At 43.8% G+C, this 16,522-nt stretch overlaps 1 protein-coding gene across 1 annotated transcript in view; it reads right to left on the bottom strand.

Annotated features, from left to right (window-relative positions):
* Window positions 1–16,522, bottom strand: part of LOC142582300 (protein disulfide-isomerase A5) — a 52,789-nt gene that overhangs the window by 35,700 nt on the left and 567 nt on the right. Inside the window, exons 2-13 of the mRNA XM_075691854.1 lie at window positions 16,336–16,471; window positions 12,842–12,932; window positions 12,701–12,766; window positions 12,048–12,093; window positions 10,184–10,276; window positions 9,994–10,054; window positions 9,456–9,523; window positions 7,594–7,685; window positions 7,442–7,510; window positions 5,585–5,721; window positions 5,012–5,079; window positions 3,969–4,063 (exon numbers count right to left, since the gene is read on the bottom strand). Of these exons, the coding sequence (XP_075547969.1) occupies window positions 3,969–4,063; window positions 5,012–5,079; window positions 5,585–5,721; window positions 7,442–7,510; window positions 7,594–7,685; window positions 9,456–9,523; window positions 9,994–10,054; window positions 10,184–10,276; window positions 12,048–12,093; window positions 12,701–12,766; window positions 12,842–12,932; window positions 16,336–16,471 (1,022 nt within the window). The remainder of the gene's footprint in view (window positions 1–3,968; window positions 4,064–5,011; window positions 5,080–5,584; window positions 5,722–7,441; window positions 7,511–7,593; window positions 7,686–9,455; window positions 9,524–9,993; window positions 10,055–10,183; window positions 10,277–12,047; window positions 12,094–12,700; window positions 12,767–12,841; window positions 12,933–16,335; window positions 16,472–16,522) is intronic.

Below are 16,522 nucleotides of genomic sequence, written 5' to 3'. Positions count from 1 at the left end.
ACCATGGAGGACTTCTTTTCTCCGTTCTCGACACGCCAGATTAACTCAAGCTTTCTTGCAAAGTCCAGATTCTTTCTCTTCTTTATGTCCGCGGATGCAATAGCTCACCAGATGACCGCAGCCATACACGCTACCCACGGCACGTTGAAACACAGGCACACACAAGAAAAATGCATGAGGCGCAGCGGTCCGAGCGAAGCCTAGCTGACCGGCAGTCAATGGGGCTGCGAAGGAATGACAAAGGGAGAAGAAAGAAGACAGCGGGGATAAAGATAGGCGGAATATGCTGTCGAAGGCGCTGTGGACGCAATCGCTGCTTCGCTATGCTTCATTTTTTTAGCCCTCTCTGGCTCTCTTGTCTCCCCTGGCCCACGAGCGACCGTGCCAGACCTCTCACTTACAACCGGTTTTCTCTCTCTTCCTTTCCTCAGGAAGCGTGGCTTGGAAACGTCACCGCACATCTCCATACCGTGCACTCTCTTTGCTGTGCTCCAATGACCTTGCCCGATGCACACGCCGGCGGTACAGGAGGAGCGAGAGAGCTCGCGCTGGTGGGGCACAAAAACGGGGGAAAGGCTCTGCGTCTCCATCGCTAGGTGAAGGCCACGCATGCGCAGAGGAGGAGCCTGCTGACTGACTCTGCGGAAACGTTCTCCCCCAAGGACCAGACACGAATGTCTTTGGTAAAAGCGCACCTTCCAGGGGCGCGGTGCGGCGTTCGATATATCGGATATCCGGCGAAAATGGAATTCGATATACCATGCAATTGTCCTATACTACTACATAGTATTTTTACATAGTATTTTTACATAGTATTTACATACATAGATTTTACATAGTATTTACATACATAGATTTTACATAGTATTTTTACATAGTATTGAGTGTTGTTTGATATAGCCAATAATTCGAAATATGCGGGTTCGATATATCCGGGTTCGACTGTATTGCTTCAATAGTACATCAAACATATCACTCATTTATAATCAAAGTGAAATTTCCCTGCAGTTGGAATTTAAATGTACAGACCAACCATGTAAATAACAATGTCCAGTGTTTTATTGAATGATGCGGACCAAAATATTCACTCTTGTGAAATTCAGAGAAAAAGTGGCAATAAGCACATCTTTTTAAAGGGTCCTTGAAACAATTTTTGCCATACGTCTAGAAGAGGGTATCTCTCAAGGAATGCTTTCCCACAAGTCTTGTGTCACTGCATTATAAAAAATACAGGTACGAATGTTTAAACATTACCTTCCTCTCAAGCCGCAGCTTTCCTTCTCAACTTTTAAACAGTGCAGCCATCGTTACGTCCCGCCTCCTTGACCATAATGTCATGCGATGACGCAACTTTTTCTTGAGCAGAGCGTGTTCTTGCATCTTTTTCAGGTAGTTTTTTTCATTAAGCCTGGGCTATATGGAGAACTTTCACAACAAACTTTGTGCAGTGTGGGGATGTGCGACTCTTGCGTGTCCCCTGATATGTTTTTCCCGCATAGCGAGTCTCTTGTAATCCGGCTTCGCGGTGGGGCCTGGCACCCGCGGCGGTCGGAGTGGTTGAGGCGCAGTACGACAGATGGCGCGAGTGTTGCGCTGCTAACGCCGCCGACAGGCGGGGTTACTTGGGCGCCGAAAGACAAGGCGCTTTCTCTTGGGTTCGAGATTGTCAAGCAGCACGGACGTGCCACGCGGGCGCTGATCCAAGCTTCTGCGAGACCGCCTAGCGTGGCCTGCCTTCGAATGCGCCACTGTTCGCGTGACCGTACGCGCGAACGATCAGACATTGGGACCCAGCATGGGGCGAACATATTCGCTCGCTATGTGGTCGTGGTGAGTCGGACTTCCTAGATTTGTCGTGCGCCCATCGGCATGTTTTGGGGATAGCAACTCGGCTAGCAGGCATTGATCTATGAAAGGTGCAATAAATGCCCTTGTGATTGTTTGCTCTACTGTGTTGTCGTTCCTTTGTCCCAAGAGCATGGGTGTAAGGACCCCACAGCAGCAAATTGAAATGCGACAGCACAATGCATAATGAGGTGATGCAAGAAAAGGTGGACACCATCGGACGTTTCCAGTGTTGCTGCAAGTGTATATGCAATGTACAGACTACAATGCAGCTCTTTGTGGTATTATTTCAGTTTGACAATAGTCCGAGAAGATGTGAATATCCAACACATAAATTTACGACTGCCTCTATATTATGCTCCCAAGATTTCTTTGTAGCTGTCAGCGGTAATAAGCACTGCCACCGCTAAACTACCTAGAACACCTGCTAACTTGGAATGTGGTGAAATCGGCTATTTATAATGTTTCCTCTACTCTATAATTTAAAAAATTGGGAAAGAAATAGCACATGGTCATTGGGAATTGAACCCACACTTTCTCAGTGGGAGGCAGCGATGGTACCACTACACTAAAGTAACTCAAGATGGCAGCTTTCTGAAGGACGTTTTTATACATTGTAATGTCATGTAAAAGTGCCTACGCAACACTTTTTTTCTCAGATCTCAGAAAGTTAGGATATTTTTCTGCTACCATTCTACTTGGCAAATTATACACAAAACCTGGCTCTGACAAATGCAGAACCTACGGTTCCTGCAAAAAGCACCTGTTTTTTCAAAACCTCAGGTTTCAAAGCGATATGTTTTTAGCATTTCTGAGGATGTTGCATGGGTAGCCAATTAGATCACTCACGCACGCTACACAGCAGGTGCAGGGACGGCTGAAAACTCAGGGGAGCAGCGTTGTTGCAATTAGTAGCAATGCACATTTTTAAAACCTTATAATAAATTCAACCCTCTACTCAGAGTGCTTAATGTCTCCTAATAATCAGGAGAACCCACCCTACAAAATAAGTACACTTGCACACAATTGTGAAAATCGTTTCAGGGCCCCTTAAGCTGTTATAATCACCACACGTCACTGTCAAAATTACGCAGTTCGAGTTAAATAATGCCAACACCCATGAAAAATTCAAGCAGCTGACATTAGCTTTGCATAGAAGTGCACCATATACCAGGCAGCACTGTTGCTCTTGAAAGGTTTAGCACAATGTCACACAATGAAATACTATACATAGTGCCTGCAAACTGCATTAAACATTCTCGTGCTTTTCTTATGTAGCCCGGTAGACTCATGCCAAAAATTGTCACTGCTCATGTCACATTAAACATAAAAAAACATACAAACATGCTATACTTGCTGAGAACAGAGTCCCAGCAAGCAAGAATGTGACAGAGGAGAGGCACCACCAGTTTGGAAATATATAGTGAGTGTTGCATACTAAATAGGTGCGCTAGGTGTACGCAAGACCCTTCCTGCAATACTGCTGGCTGATCTCCGCTGAAATTTCACACAAAGGTATTAGTTTGCATGAAGTTTAGTTCAATGCCAAGTTTGTGGGCATTACTTACCAGTCCTGTTCACAATAAAATCAAAGTGGCTGTCATCTGCAGAAATGTCACTAAAAATTTTTCTATTTTGCTGCAATGAAATAGTGACACCATCTGCCATGGCATGGTCATAGCTAAGGCAAGAACATTGTGTTCCTGCAGCCATAAAAGATGGTGCCACCATTCTATTGCAGAGACTGAAAATTTTTTAGTGGCACTGCCACAGGCAACACCCACTGTGGATTTACTGTGGACGAAAACGGAAAGTAATGCCCATAAACGTGGTATTAAACCAAACTTCACGTAAAATTGTATCTGTGTGCCAAATTTGAGTGGAGATCAGCTATCAATTTTGCAGAATGAGTCATGTGCACCTGGTGCTCCTGTTTGAACAACACTCAGTACGACTTACTCCCGCTGACAAATCATTCTTCCAACACTTCACCAGCACTTAAGGCTGACAACAAGAGAAGTCAAGTTGCAAGAAAGTCGCAAGCTGCAAAGCAGTGACAGTGATCGTGCAATATGACAAGTGGTGCGACTAGCACTGTTTGGAGGAACAAATATATGTCTTACTCAAAGTACTTGACGGTTGGGTAGCCACTAACATTAAATTGGGAGCCGAGTGATTTTTCTTTGGTTGCATCAACAGCAGCCAGGATACCCGCCACCTAGCAAATAAAAAAGAAAAGAAAAATTAGATCCAACACAGTTCCTTTAGCTACACTGAAGGAGTGCCGACATATGAGCATTACTACAGCAAAGATTATTTTGAATAAAAGCATACAAAAGTGTGAACAAATGTTGGAAGTGTCACCAATGAAAATGCAACATCTTGCAATTGTGTGCACCACCAAGGAACCAAAAGTTCTAGTGTGCAAAAATTGTAGATGTTGAGGATCATGAGCATGATGTGTGGGCAAAGTTACAAGTAGGGGAGTAATTAGGCAAGTTGCAGAAAATTATTCAACTTTAGTTAGTTGCATTCTTAAGCCATTGCTTGCTGTTCAAGAAGATTTGGGGGTGGGTGGTCACAGAAACAGCTTTCCCAGAAATTGGGTCACAATTCTCCAAGGTGTCACAAGCCCGCTATTCTTTTATTTAATTTTAAGGTTCACTTTTTCAGAACATATTTAGTCAAATAGGGCCGAAATAGTTATTCAAATAAAGAAGGTGCGGCGCACATGATACAGATGCTTGATAGCTGCACATGGCATAAAGACAGTGTACTGACAAGTTTGTGCACATTACTAGCATAATAATAATAATATTTGGGGTTTTACGTGCCAAAACCACTTTCTGATTATGAGGCACGCCGTAGTGGAGGACTCCGGAAATTTTGACCACCTGGGGTTCTTCAACGTGCACCTAAATCTAAGCACACGGGTGTTTTCGCATTTCGCCCCCATCGTAATGCGGCCGCCGTGGCCGGGATTCGATCCCGCGACCTCGTGCTCAGCAGCCCAACACCATAGCCACTGAGCAACCACGGCGGGTACATTACTAGCATAAAAAGTGGCTATGCCATCAATACGTTAGCATAACGCCTTGCAAAACAATTTATTTTAAGTTGAAATAACACTTCAAGTCACTTCAAATTAATGAAAAGCTATGCTCACCCCTTCGCTTTTAAGTGTAGCAGCAGCAGATACATATTCTGGCTTCATCTTCTTGCAGTGGCCGCACCCTAAAGATCGTACAAATGTCCTTTTAAGCTCTTAAGCAGCTGTCACAAAACGTAATTTGCTATGATATTTTACTGTAGAGCATGCACAGCTTGATACTGATAAACTCCACAAAATCCGTCATAACATTGCCAGAAAGAGGAAATAGCGACACATTCACTCAAAACTTTTACCCACAATCATAAACTTGGTCATGCAAATACTGCGATGCCTTCCAAATTTCAGAACTTATTTTCAACACATGCCAGCCAGAAAGTCTTTACTTAAACTGCAATAAATCTACACAGAGCAAAGCATCATAGAAATTTAAATGTAGATAAAATAAATCTGCTCTGGGCCAACCAAACACCCAAGGAAGCAGCCTGTAAAGAGGCTGCACTCTGGGGCTAACATAGCATATGATGCAAATTTTGTTCCTAATGAATAAATGCTACTACCACAGCCCTCCAGTACACACTTAAACTTTGGCAACATCATGTTAAACACCAAGCACGTTCATTTACTCACAGGGTGCATAGAACATGACAAGAACTGAAGGATTTTTTTGCAGCGTTGGCTCAAATGTCTCTTCAGTCAAGTGAACAACATCACTTGGCTCATCTGACCAAGCTTGCTCCTGGGGCTTCTTGTTTTGCTGCTGTGGGCTGGACAATGAGAAATCAAGGATGAAGTTGTGTTTTGGAATCTGGCATTGCATAGCTCATACAAGTACCTTGCAGAGAGAACATGCAAAACCACGCTAACATGGAAGTTTACTGGACAAGGTCTTGCTACTGTCTTCTGTTACCCATGAATGCCATTAAAAGCAAATCAAATGAAAATTAGAACCTTCCTAAATGCAAGGCTGCTACGAACCTTACTTTAGCAAGGAGTATTGTTTCCAAAACTAAACAGTTCATTAGACCATAAATTACATTACTGTAATCAACACACACGTAAATCCAATTAGTAGATTATTAAGCTGTACCAGTCATTACCAGGAAGCATGCAAACTAAAAAGTAGCTGGAAATAGCAGGTGGTTCGCGTTACATGGAAAGCACATTGCCGTAAGAATATGGAGGTTTTATTTAAGAAAGCAACCTCTTGTTGTGTGCGAGATAGTTTATTGTATGCAAAAACTCGTAAAATAACTTCAAATAAGCAAAAAATACCACACTGTAATAGAAACTGGATTGAGCAACCCATGGAGATGTTTCTCATAACATCAATAGTTACAAGAGAGCAGGCATGCATAGGAAACATATCTGAAATGCAGTTTCATTCTTAGTATATTCTGGGCATTGCCACTAATAATTTAGCAATTCATTCTTTCTAGGCAGTGTTTACTTACCCATTGCAAAGTTGATTTTTTTCAGTACATATTAGCAACAATATTGCAAACTAGTCTTCTTGAGGCTCACTGATTAAAGGGACCCCACCAGGTCTGGCCATTTTGAGCTGACAAGCGCAGGGCATACATTGTGCAATAACGATTGTGTCTGCAAAGTATTACATCACTATGCACCGCGGAAAGATCTGAAATTTCAAATCGAACACTATTTTCCCTTCTTGCGGCCACCACACTCCAAGCCGGAGGATGACGTACATGTGGTAGCGTGCCTACGTACATGTGTTCGCACTGCGACGTCGCTCATGGTGACACGTGACTTCGAGAATTATTCAAGGCAACATCTGTTATTTATGTAATATGTTGCTTGAACAGACGACTTAAAGCTTTGAGAAATAAAACATACAAACCGAATGTCTGCATGTTTTTGTTTTACTTCGCACCACCGCAAGAGAGATGTACTTTCGTTTCATCTGCTTGTTCCCCAACGCGCAGTCGCAGACACCAAAACTTATTTTCTAACATGTTCCAGCGCAGGATCATGCTCTGTGATCTGCTTGTGTCTGCCTCAGTATTCGTGTAGCACTGAATTATTCTGTTACTCAGGTGTCCTCAAGCACAGTGCGCAAAATCGTGTGCTGCGTGAAACAAGACAATCATAACAGCTCGTGCGCGACGCCATCAGCGGAAGTGCGCTGCAAAAAAGCTAGGAGAAAAAAAAAAGGAAAGTGGGGCCCGTGATGTACGCGTCATGCGATCCTCGAGGTCCGGCATGGCAGAACGCAGGGAAGGAATTTCGCTTGTGAAGGCTAGACAGGGCGAGTGGAGAGTGTCTTGTATGGCAGTGGAGCTTGCTTCCTGAAATCCTGGGTTCACGACACTAAAATATTTATATCTCCGTAATTAATGAGCCAATTTGAAAAATTCTTGTGGCAGAACGTTCCCTAGAGGACATGTAACAGCTTCCAGCGTATAACCAAAATTTGCTACGGGGCCAGGTAAGGGGCCCCGTAACAAATGAATGCGCATAACTTACTTTTTCATAAACTTGACGATGGCATCCTTGTTGTTTTCACCTTCATAGCGATGCTTTAATGTCCCAGACCTGAAAACACGTAAGTGAAGAAGATTAACATATAAAGGAACTACCACTTCGAAGATTTTGTTGTAGGCTAATGAAAACCTTACACAAAATACAGGAGCGTTGGGAAACCCGTGATGTTGTAGTGTCGGCGAATAGCTGCATTTTCAGGCCTGTTCAAGTCCATAGCAGCCAGTACCTACAGACAGGAATGAAGTAGAAAATTATGTAGGCAGACACTGGAGTATAGCACCTATATCAAGTACAGCACCAACACTGCGCCTGCATGTCACCTCCATTATTTACAGTTTGACATGTAATCGTTAATCCTGCTATTGATGAGAAAGTGTGATAATACATAGACCAGCAATTTTATTTCCTACACTGCTCTGAGCACCAATTGAGCAGTAGCTGACTAGATGGATACTGCTCTAGGCACTGCGTGCCATAAACGGCATCTTCAAGAGGAGTGTCGGACACACAAAGGTTATTTTATCTTTTGCAAATTAATGTCGCAAGTCACTCATGTTGAAGTATGGTCTTCGAGATACCGCTACTTAATTTGGAAGTGGCTCTCAGCTTGCAGAACTTCCAAGTTTATTCTAGTTCACATGTTACAAACTTCACTCGTGAGCGTGAATTAAAAGCGCTCAGTCCGGCAACCACTGTCAGCCCACAAGATTAGTCTTGCACACCAGTGCCCTGTGGGTCCTTCAGTGCTCGCAGACTACCGAAGTGTAGATGTGGTGTGCAAGGACTTTGTTAAATCCAAAAATGCAATGTAAAATTTCTTCAAGTATAAATTGTGGAAGTGAATGGGATTGAACTTGTTCTGACCACTCATGAAACCCTCAGATTCCATTCACAGAACCCAGTTTCAGATTTCCTGCTCTATTATATTTAAGGCTACATGTCCCTTGTGTCACCTTGGCACATCCATTCTCAAGGATTGGCCAAGGATGGGTACATACCAATATCACATACGCAGTGCCAAAGTTGTCTGTTTCTGGAAATACCCAGTGGCACATACCCAGTGAACGAAGTTGTATGTACCAGGCCAGACAGCGTTAAGCTGTCTTTTCAGGCACATAGCCACTGGCCCATGTTTTCTCCGAATGACAGGAGCGAACACGTACATAGTGGCCCAAGTTAGAAAACAGCTTGGGACACTTAGTATGTGCCACTGTTTACTGTGCAAGATCGTGGCTGAAGTAGCCAAAGAAAGCTATCACTTCAAAGAATTGCAGATCAAGGCCCTTAGAACTTGCCTAGAAAGCCAGAACAGCACACTCCAGGTTGCATTTTTCCTGTCTACAGGGGGCCAACGGCTCAAGACAACTTGGTTCTCAGGGTCCACTGCCTAATTTACAGGCCATTGTTACTCAAGTGTTTAGGTGAACTTTGAAGGCAGTTGACATGGCAGACAAAATAGCGCTTGATTCGTGACAATACCAAAGTGGGGACATAGACAACCCTCCATGCAAGCCACTTCACAGCACGAATCACCGATAAGAGGCAGCCTATGTGTACACACGCCTATGCTCAGAGCAGGTGGCATATACGCAACCTGGAGTGCAGAAATCACACTCTAGACAAGTGTTGGCAGTCATATTGATCAATACTAGTCAACTCTGTCCTTTCTCATTGCTTGATTACGCTACGCACAGTACGAAGCACTAGTAAGTAGTGGCCCGTCTAGAAGCATATGCTCAAAATAGGTGCCATATATTCAACCCATACAGCACAGGTCCCATACTAGATATGAGTTCTGGCAGTTGTTGTGACCAATATTAGCATTAGCCTGTATTGTCTGGCATGCTTTCACATCACTTAACTTACATTTTGCCAAACTTAACTCTCCCAACTCTTCTTTTTTTCTTTCACTCAACCAGAACAGCTGTCACATGCCATGTAAGGCATCATTACACACAGAAGTATAAAACAAACAGGAAGTGTGCAGGCAGCTCACCGAGTGACCCTTGAGCTCTGTAGCAGCGTTAGCATAGTCTGGTTTCAGTCTCTTGCAGAATGTACACCCTTGGAAACAAAAGGAACAAGCAAAGTGGTTGAAGTATTCACATGTGAAGTGAAAAAGAAGTAGAGGTATGTAAGACGCCTCAGACACACAATGAAAAGTAAACAAAGGCTGCCTAAGGCCCCTAACCAGTGGAAAACTTCACAATGTAACCACCAACACAATTTTATATCTTAAGGCAGTGATCAGCAGCGAAAAGCTACAAGAATTCTTATACCAGAGAATTTTCTGCACTGCTGTGAACAGCAAAAACAGAATAATAAGAGTGTTCACCGTTGCACAGCAGTACTTACCCCAGTGCAGCACCCCTGGCAGACAACCAAACTGAATTCCGGCATTTTTTTTCTTTATAATCTCACCACAAAGCACTGTTTTAAAGCTCAGCACCTGTTCCCTAACGTTGTCACCACAAGTGCAGTCTCAATAACAATGTAAAAGTACTACACTGAGAACAAAGACATGAAATACATACAAGGAGCATAGAACATGATGAGAACAGGTGAAGTTTCTTTCTGGAATAGCCTCTTCAGTTCCTGGAGAAAAAGTATGGTTGAATAACAACTAGCATATGTCTGCACACAGAGCACAGAGGAATGTAAAACTATTTTGGCTTTCGAATATTACATAAAACTTGAAATACTGAAAGTGAACAGTATGGTTACCTCAATTGTAGCAATGTGGTAGACGTCGACACTGTCTTCTTCCTCTTCCCAAGGTATGTCGCCTGTGGGGTCCTTTAGGAAGTTAGACATGGACTGAAACAAACAATCACATTAATGATTATTTAAGACTTAAAGGAGCCCTGAACCATGTTTTATTGCAGTCGAGAAATGCACTTGAAGTTAAATTGGACCATTTAATAAATACTTTGCTACAAAAAGTACTTCAATGCATTCAGCAGAAGCGGAGTTAGTGGCCATCAAACGCCCCTTTCGCAGTGTTTCTTCATTGCCTCGCACTGCCAAGGCTACAGTGGAGTGGCGCATGCCTGCAATGATCTACCTACAGAACATCACCGTGGCGTACAGTTCAAATTTGATTTTGGATGCTGACGAAGACACTACTATCATCAAATTTGGTGCCTACAACACGCCAAACCTGATTGTCCTCAGTCGCAGTGCGCTCAGCCAGTGGACTCATTGCAGCAAATCCCAGCGGCGGTATCTACGCTATGAAGCAGACCACGGCTACATGCAATTGCAGTCCGTATGCAGAGCGTTTGCTTTGTGCACGACAGGGCTTGAGTGCTCGCTCGCACTTATATGCTCCTGCCTGGCTGTGCTATGTGGTGCGGATTTCCTGCACCAGCTTGAACGAGGGATAGTAGCCACATGCAACTTGCGCGTTTTGAAGCACTATCAATAGCTAAATACGAAGCGAAGTCTGTCAAGAAGTCTAACCATGAGTGGCCACGAGTCAGTGCGCTTGCAAGCATGTGTATGGTCTAACCTTAGATTACACGTAGTTTGAGGCTAGCCGAGTGTTCAAAACTAGTTAGCAAGACCCAACGGCTACGACACCAATAAGCAGGGTGGCCAATGCTTAATTCCTACGTGGATGGCCACGGCGGAGCATGAGCAGACGATAGTCGGCTCCTTCTGGAAGTACATAATTATTATTGAAATTAAAAATCACACTTTCACTCACTTCAGCCTGTTTATTAAACTGCGCCGAAAAATATACACAGTAACAGAAGTGCACTGATCCAAACTCTTCTTGATTGATGTCAGCTATTGAGTAATCGCAGCAGCATATGAGAATCTACTATATTACGAAATAGAGCGTCCAGAAAAGAGTGAGGAGCAGGCTTCTGTTGAAAAGAGCATTTGAGAGAAAGGCAACTGCGCTCCACTTGCGAGCTGCGACTGCGAAATTTGGCTGAGACGTTCACAGCAGCGTCTGATATCTGCAGACTGTTTTTTTACCAAGTCCAAGGGCTGGTTCAGTACCCCTTTAAGACAGGCTTGTAAAGTTGTGCTACATAATGCAGACAGCAGCCACAGCGAGGCTACTGAAGAGTTTAGTATTAGTTCACTTCAGATCCCTTTGCAATTGCCTCCCAAGTGTCATGTTTAATTTTAGCTCTGGCCAGAGGTCAGGACTATGTTATGGAAAGGGAGCATGCTTACAACTTTAGAATCATACTGAGGCACCACTCTTGGCATATAGAGCATTTTTAGAGATAAGCCTGGAATAAGTGGAATGGCTCTTTCCACCTTGCTAGTGGTCTACAAACATGATCGCCATGAAGTTAACGTAACCCTTCTATTCAAGCAGCATGGTTAATGCACTAAGCATAGTTTATGTTTAACACTTGCTACAAATGTCCCTTGGCTAATCTTTCTTGCTTAACATTTTTGTGCACATTTTGCTTTTAATGACTAACCAAGTAGGCAATAAACCAATGTTCAGTTGGTATAACACTTCAGAGGAAAATAAAACTAAATAGCTGTTATGAGGTCAAGTTCTCAGTTGTCTTCAAATAGGCTTTTGTGTTTTACTAGTGCTTGGTTATCTTGAGCTTACCGTCACTGTTAACTTCCGGTCATAGTCCTTGTGGAACTCCCCATCTCTGGAAACAAATCCAAGCATGAAAAATCAGATAATTGAGATCACTGAGAACAGACAGATCAAGTTACAGAAAGGGCAACAAGAGGTTGCGATGACAAAAAAAGGAGTGCTGCTGCATTTGCCTTAGGAGAAGGAAACACCCATAATACTAATTAAGAAAGTCCCACATCCAAAAGACAAGGCATTGAAGTGACTTATAAAATGTTTGTTAGTGTGGCTACTGGCCATGCAAAAAAATACCTTATCAAACAATGAAGTAAGCACTTCTTTGTTATGTAAAAAAAGTGCACAACTTCATGGAAACAAACGTAAGAAGTTACACACTGATTGCACTATAAATTGTGTACTTATAACACAGTACTTGTCCCTGCCCCTTGTAATGCTCTCTTGGGCCTTTAGGGCAATCAACTCGCAGGTTCCAAAAGTGGATGCCATGCAAAAAACTAAGCAGAGTTACAGATCTACTCAGGACCTGCCATACATCATAAAAATGTAGAAAGGCAAATTCTGCAACAAAACTGAGAACCATATCTAACACACAATGAGGCATTAAGCAATAATCAAAGGCGGCTGTGCAACAATGCCAAATGAGGAGAATGTTGCCTTACTTGTAGTGTTTCAAAATTGCAGTTTCTGGTGCTATCTTAAGTTTCTTACAAAGCTTCTTTCCCTCCCTGCAGAAAAAGAAATATCCAGTGAGAGGCCGAAAAGTGATGACAAGGCCAGGTATAGAAGGTAGTAAAACATACCCTGCGCAATCAATATGTGCCAAAGTAGCTTGGCCTTTGAGTTCCAACGCAACATCACTGGATATCCGTAGTGGCTCAGCTGCCTCCTTAGCTGTAAAAGCAATTGTCACCATCATCACTACCAGTCCCATCTTTCTATGCTGTGCTGCTTTCCATGTCATCAGATGACACTTTCACTAACGTCTGAGTCAAATATTACTCTGCGCATGCACGTAGAAGCCCACAATTATCTTGAAAGGATGCCTGCACTTTCCTTGACCTTCTTAATACACCTGGAATTTTATATGCTCTTACACAGGAGTGAACATTGCTTATTGGCCAGATTTCTTTAGAAATGGTAACAATGCAGTGCCTCTGGTGACAGAGAATGACACCACTGCATTGATACAATCACTTCTAACATCTAGTGGCATGAAAAGTGGTTGCATCACACAATCTTGAGCTGATGGCGATACAAAAGCTTAGAACAATGGTGGGCATGACTGTGTGCTCATGGCAGAACAGTTTGCGCAATTTCACAAAATGAAAATTAAGAGAAGACTGAGGGTTTGGCAGCAGCAACATTTGAAGCATAACTGCGAGTCGGCCTAGTTGGAACAGATTCAGCTTAAAACTTTTTGTGCGCAAACAAACAGTGACGAAGAATAGGAGCAACACAAGGACGAGCTTGTGTTGCTCCTATTCTTCGTCCCTGTTTGTTTGCGCACAAAAGTTTTAAGAGCAACATTTGGTTACCAAGAACATTACCAAGGTGCATTAAAAGGCTTCTTGCTGAAAATATTCACTGTAAGCTTTCTTTTAATATCGAAGACATACCAGACTTAAAGGTGTTGCACAATCCCCTTAAGCACACATTCTAATTGGGAGCATAGACAGCTCTTGTGTCCACCTTGTGGACATGTACATTTAGTCTGGTGTTCAAGTGCTCATTGGCTGGGGGCGCCTGTCTCCTGCCGAGTATCCCAGCCCAGCCAATCGAATTTCAACAGCAAACAAGATGAAAATGTCTGTTACATGGACACCCAGCACTTCAGAATATTGACTCTTTCATTAGATGAGAACCGTATTACTTGCTTGCCCACAAAATGGCCAACATTATACGAGTCCGTCTTGCAAAATGGGCACTGCATAACATTTCAATGGGTTAACACTGCAAAGCTGCATAGTGGGCCGACGCCATATAAAGTGCTCCCGCTTAACTTTAGCCAACAGGGCTTTTTTTTAACAGGCACTGAAAGTACAGTGCACGAGTGCAGGGGTTTATTCAGAATTTCGATATAGAGGGGGGTACCAAAATGTGGGTTGTGTGGATACGAACTTATTGGTTTTATCGCGTTTGAGCAAAAGGTGTGCGTGTTTGTGTGTGTGTGGGGGGGGGGGGGAGAGGTTCAAGGGGCCAGCGCTCTTTTTGCGACATTTTATTTAATTCAGGCTGAATGCTTTTCCAACTAACGATGATGGAAAAGCTGCTAATTAGCAGAAGTACACTAATTAACATTTCAAGCAAGCAAATTAAATCACATGTTACAAGGAAGTTTGTCCTTGCAGCATATCGAGCTGTTGTGCAAAAAATACTAGTACAACAAAGGTGGAGACAGGCGGGCACGAATGCATGCTGTATAGAAGGCCAAAATGTGCGCCTCATTTTGCAGGATCATAAATTCAATACCCTATTTAAACACCCATGGCATTCTGTCACTATGTTTGCAAATTGCAAGAACATAAGGGACTGCATTTGGAGTTCATTTGACTGCACAAAAATTTGTTTCCTATGTAGAACAAAGAAGTTCGCGGGTGCTAGTGAAACCGGTATCGGCACAAGAGATCTAGTTGTGTTGATAGCGACAAATAGAGGCAGCTCCAGAGCGACAGGCTGGGTACGGCCGAATATATATAGTACGGTGCAGAACTTCGAGTGGCGGCAGTTGCATAGATGAAAACGCACACAGCTGTCTCACGCTTACCACGACATCAAGGTTTCTTCGCTCCCTGCAGGACAGAGTGGTCTGTGCGCTGTGGTCTAGGCATGGAACATCAAATTTGGGCCTCAAAAATTAGGGCCATGTAGCAAACAGAGTAAATATTTCTTAAAGCAATCACCACAGTTCATGGCATCAGCACAGTTTTTTTTCCCAGGATGAGTGATGTTGTCAAGTCGGGAGTCCATGCGGCCAATGAAGTTTCCATCGATAGTGCCGTGCCAGGTGCCGGGTGAAAGAGTTCCAAGCGTCGTTTAAGAAAATAGAGAAAAAGGAATACGTTCAAAAAGGTAAATGGTTTAGATTTACAAAACGGCTCCAACTATCAGAGCACACTATGGTAGCGCCTTGGCATGTCCGAGTCTGTGTTTCCTGAGCATCCTCCTTTTTCACAGCTGTCTGGATACACTTTTTATGCCTGCGTCGTCATTTTTCATGGTTTCTACCAGTCCGGCGTCAGGAGACCAATCCCAGTGTCAGGGAAACGATGGCGCCGGGTTGACCAATGGCATCGGGACACCGAATGCGACGGGCCACAGATGGTGTCAGCAGGTCGGCTTCCCTTTTCCTCCGAAGGGAGCTTGGTTGGAAACGCATGCACCTCATTTGGCACAAACAGGGAAAGACGGGGATCATCCGCCGACTCCCGATTCTGGCGTGGTTATACAATTTGTGCGGCTAACAGGTGTGAAGAAGCGCAGCCTTGCACGGACCTCCACTCCGGCATGCACAGGCCGATTTGGGCTGCTGACAGGCGTGAAGAATCGATGTGGCGTGACAACTGTATGTCACTTGGGTGGCATCCCCCCCCCCCTCTCTGGGTGGCATCCCCCGTGGGGCACAACAGTGTGTCTGTAAGAGGATAGTGGGAGTTGGTCTTGAATAATTTTTTTGGGGGCGTGTCGGGATCCTCCTCAGAGAAAGGGGTGGGGTATAAACCTCTACACGAGTGCTTTTGTATTCTACCCCTACCAGAGTGCAACCGCGAATCAAATTAAATTATGGAGCTTTACTTGACAAAATCACTTTCTGATTATGAGGCACGCCGTAGTGGGGGACTCCGGAAATTCGGACCGCCTGGGGCTCTTTAACGTGCAACTCAATCTAAGTGCACGGGTGTTTTCGCTCCCATCGAAACGCGGCCGCCGCGAACCAAACGAGTGACATCACGCTCAGCAGCAGAACGCCATAGCCACTGAGCCAGACTATTTTGGCAAGCAGCGAATGAACTCGTAAACCAAGTTGACACAAAACTATCCATGACAGTGCCTCCTGTTAATGTTGTTGTAAGCTGCTTGTTGCCATCAATTTAACAACTTCGAAATACAGCCTTTCAAAGTGCCGATCCTGTATTTTTTTTTTTTTTACGTTCAGCGAAAACACATTTTCAGCCTGGCTTCAACAAATTAACACCATATGATGATACGCATTATTTCCCTCGGAAACAGGCCATTCACATGTGCCACCGCACTCCAGCAAGCTCGCATGCAATGTGACTATCCGCTTTGAACTTACCGTTTTTCGTGTAGAGGATAAGAACATTCTTTTTTGTGCGAAGAAGCTTCTTGTGCTGCTTTATGTCAACAACGTCCTCGATGAGGTCTCGTCCGCTTACTTTCTTAGTTTCAATTTGGAGACAGCAGGTTAGTATCTAAACAGAAACGGTTGGACGGTTTGACCACCGCGTCAAAGAAAGTCGCTT

The sequence above is a fragment of the Dermacentor variabilis genome, chromosome 5 (genome assembly GCF_050947875.1).
Source record: "Dermacentor variabilis isolate Ectoservices chromosome 5, ASM5094787v1, whole genome shotgun sequence".
In the NCBI taxonomy this organism is placed as follows: domain Eukaryota; kingdom Metazoa; phylum Arthropoda; class Arachnida; order Ixodida; family Ixodidae; genus Dermacentor; species Dermacentor variabilis.
Note: the sequence above shows the minus strand (reverse complement) of the source record. Positions and strands in the feature narration are given on the sequence as shown.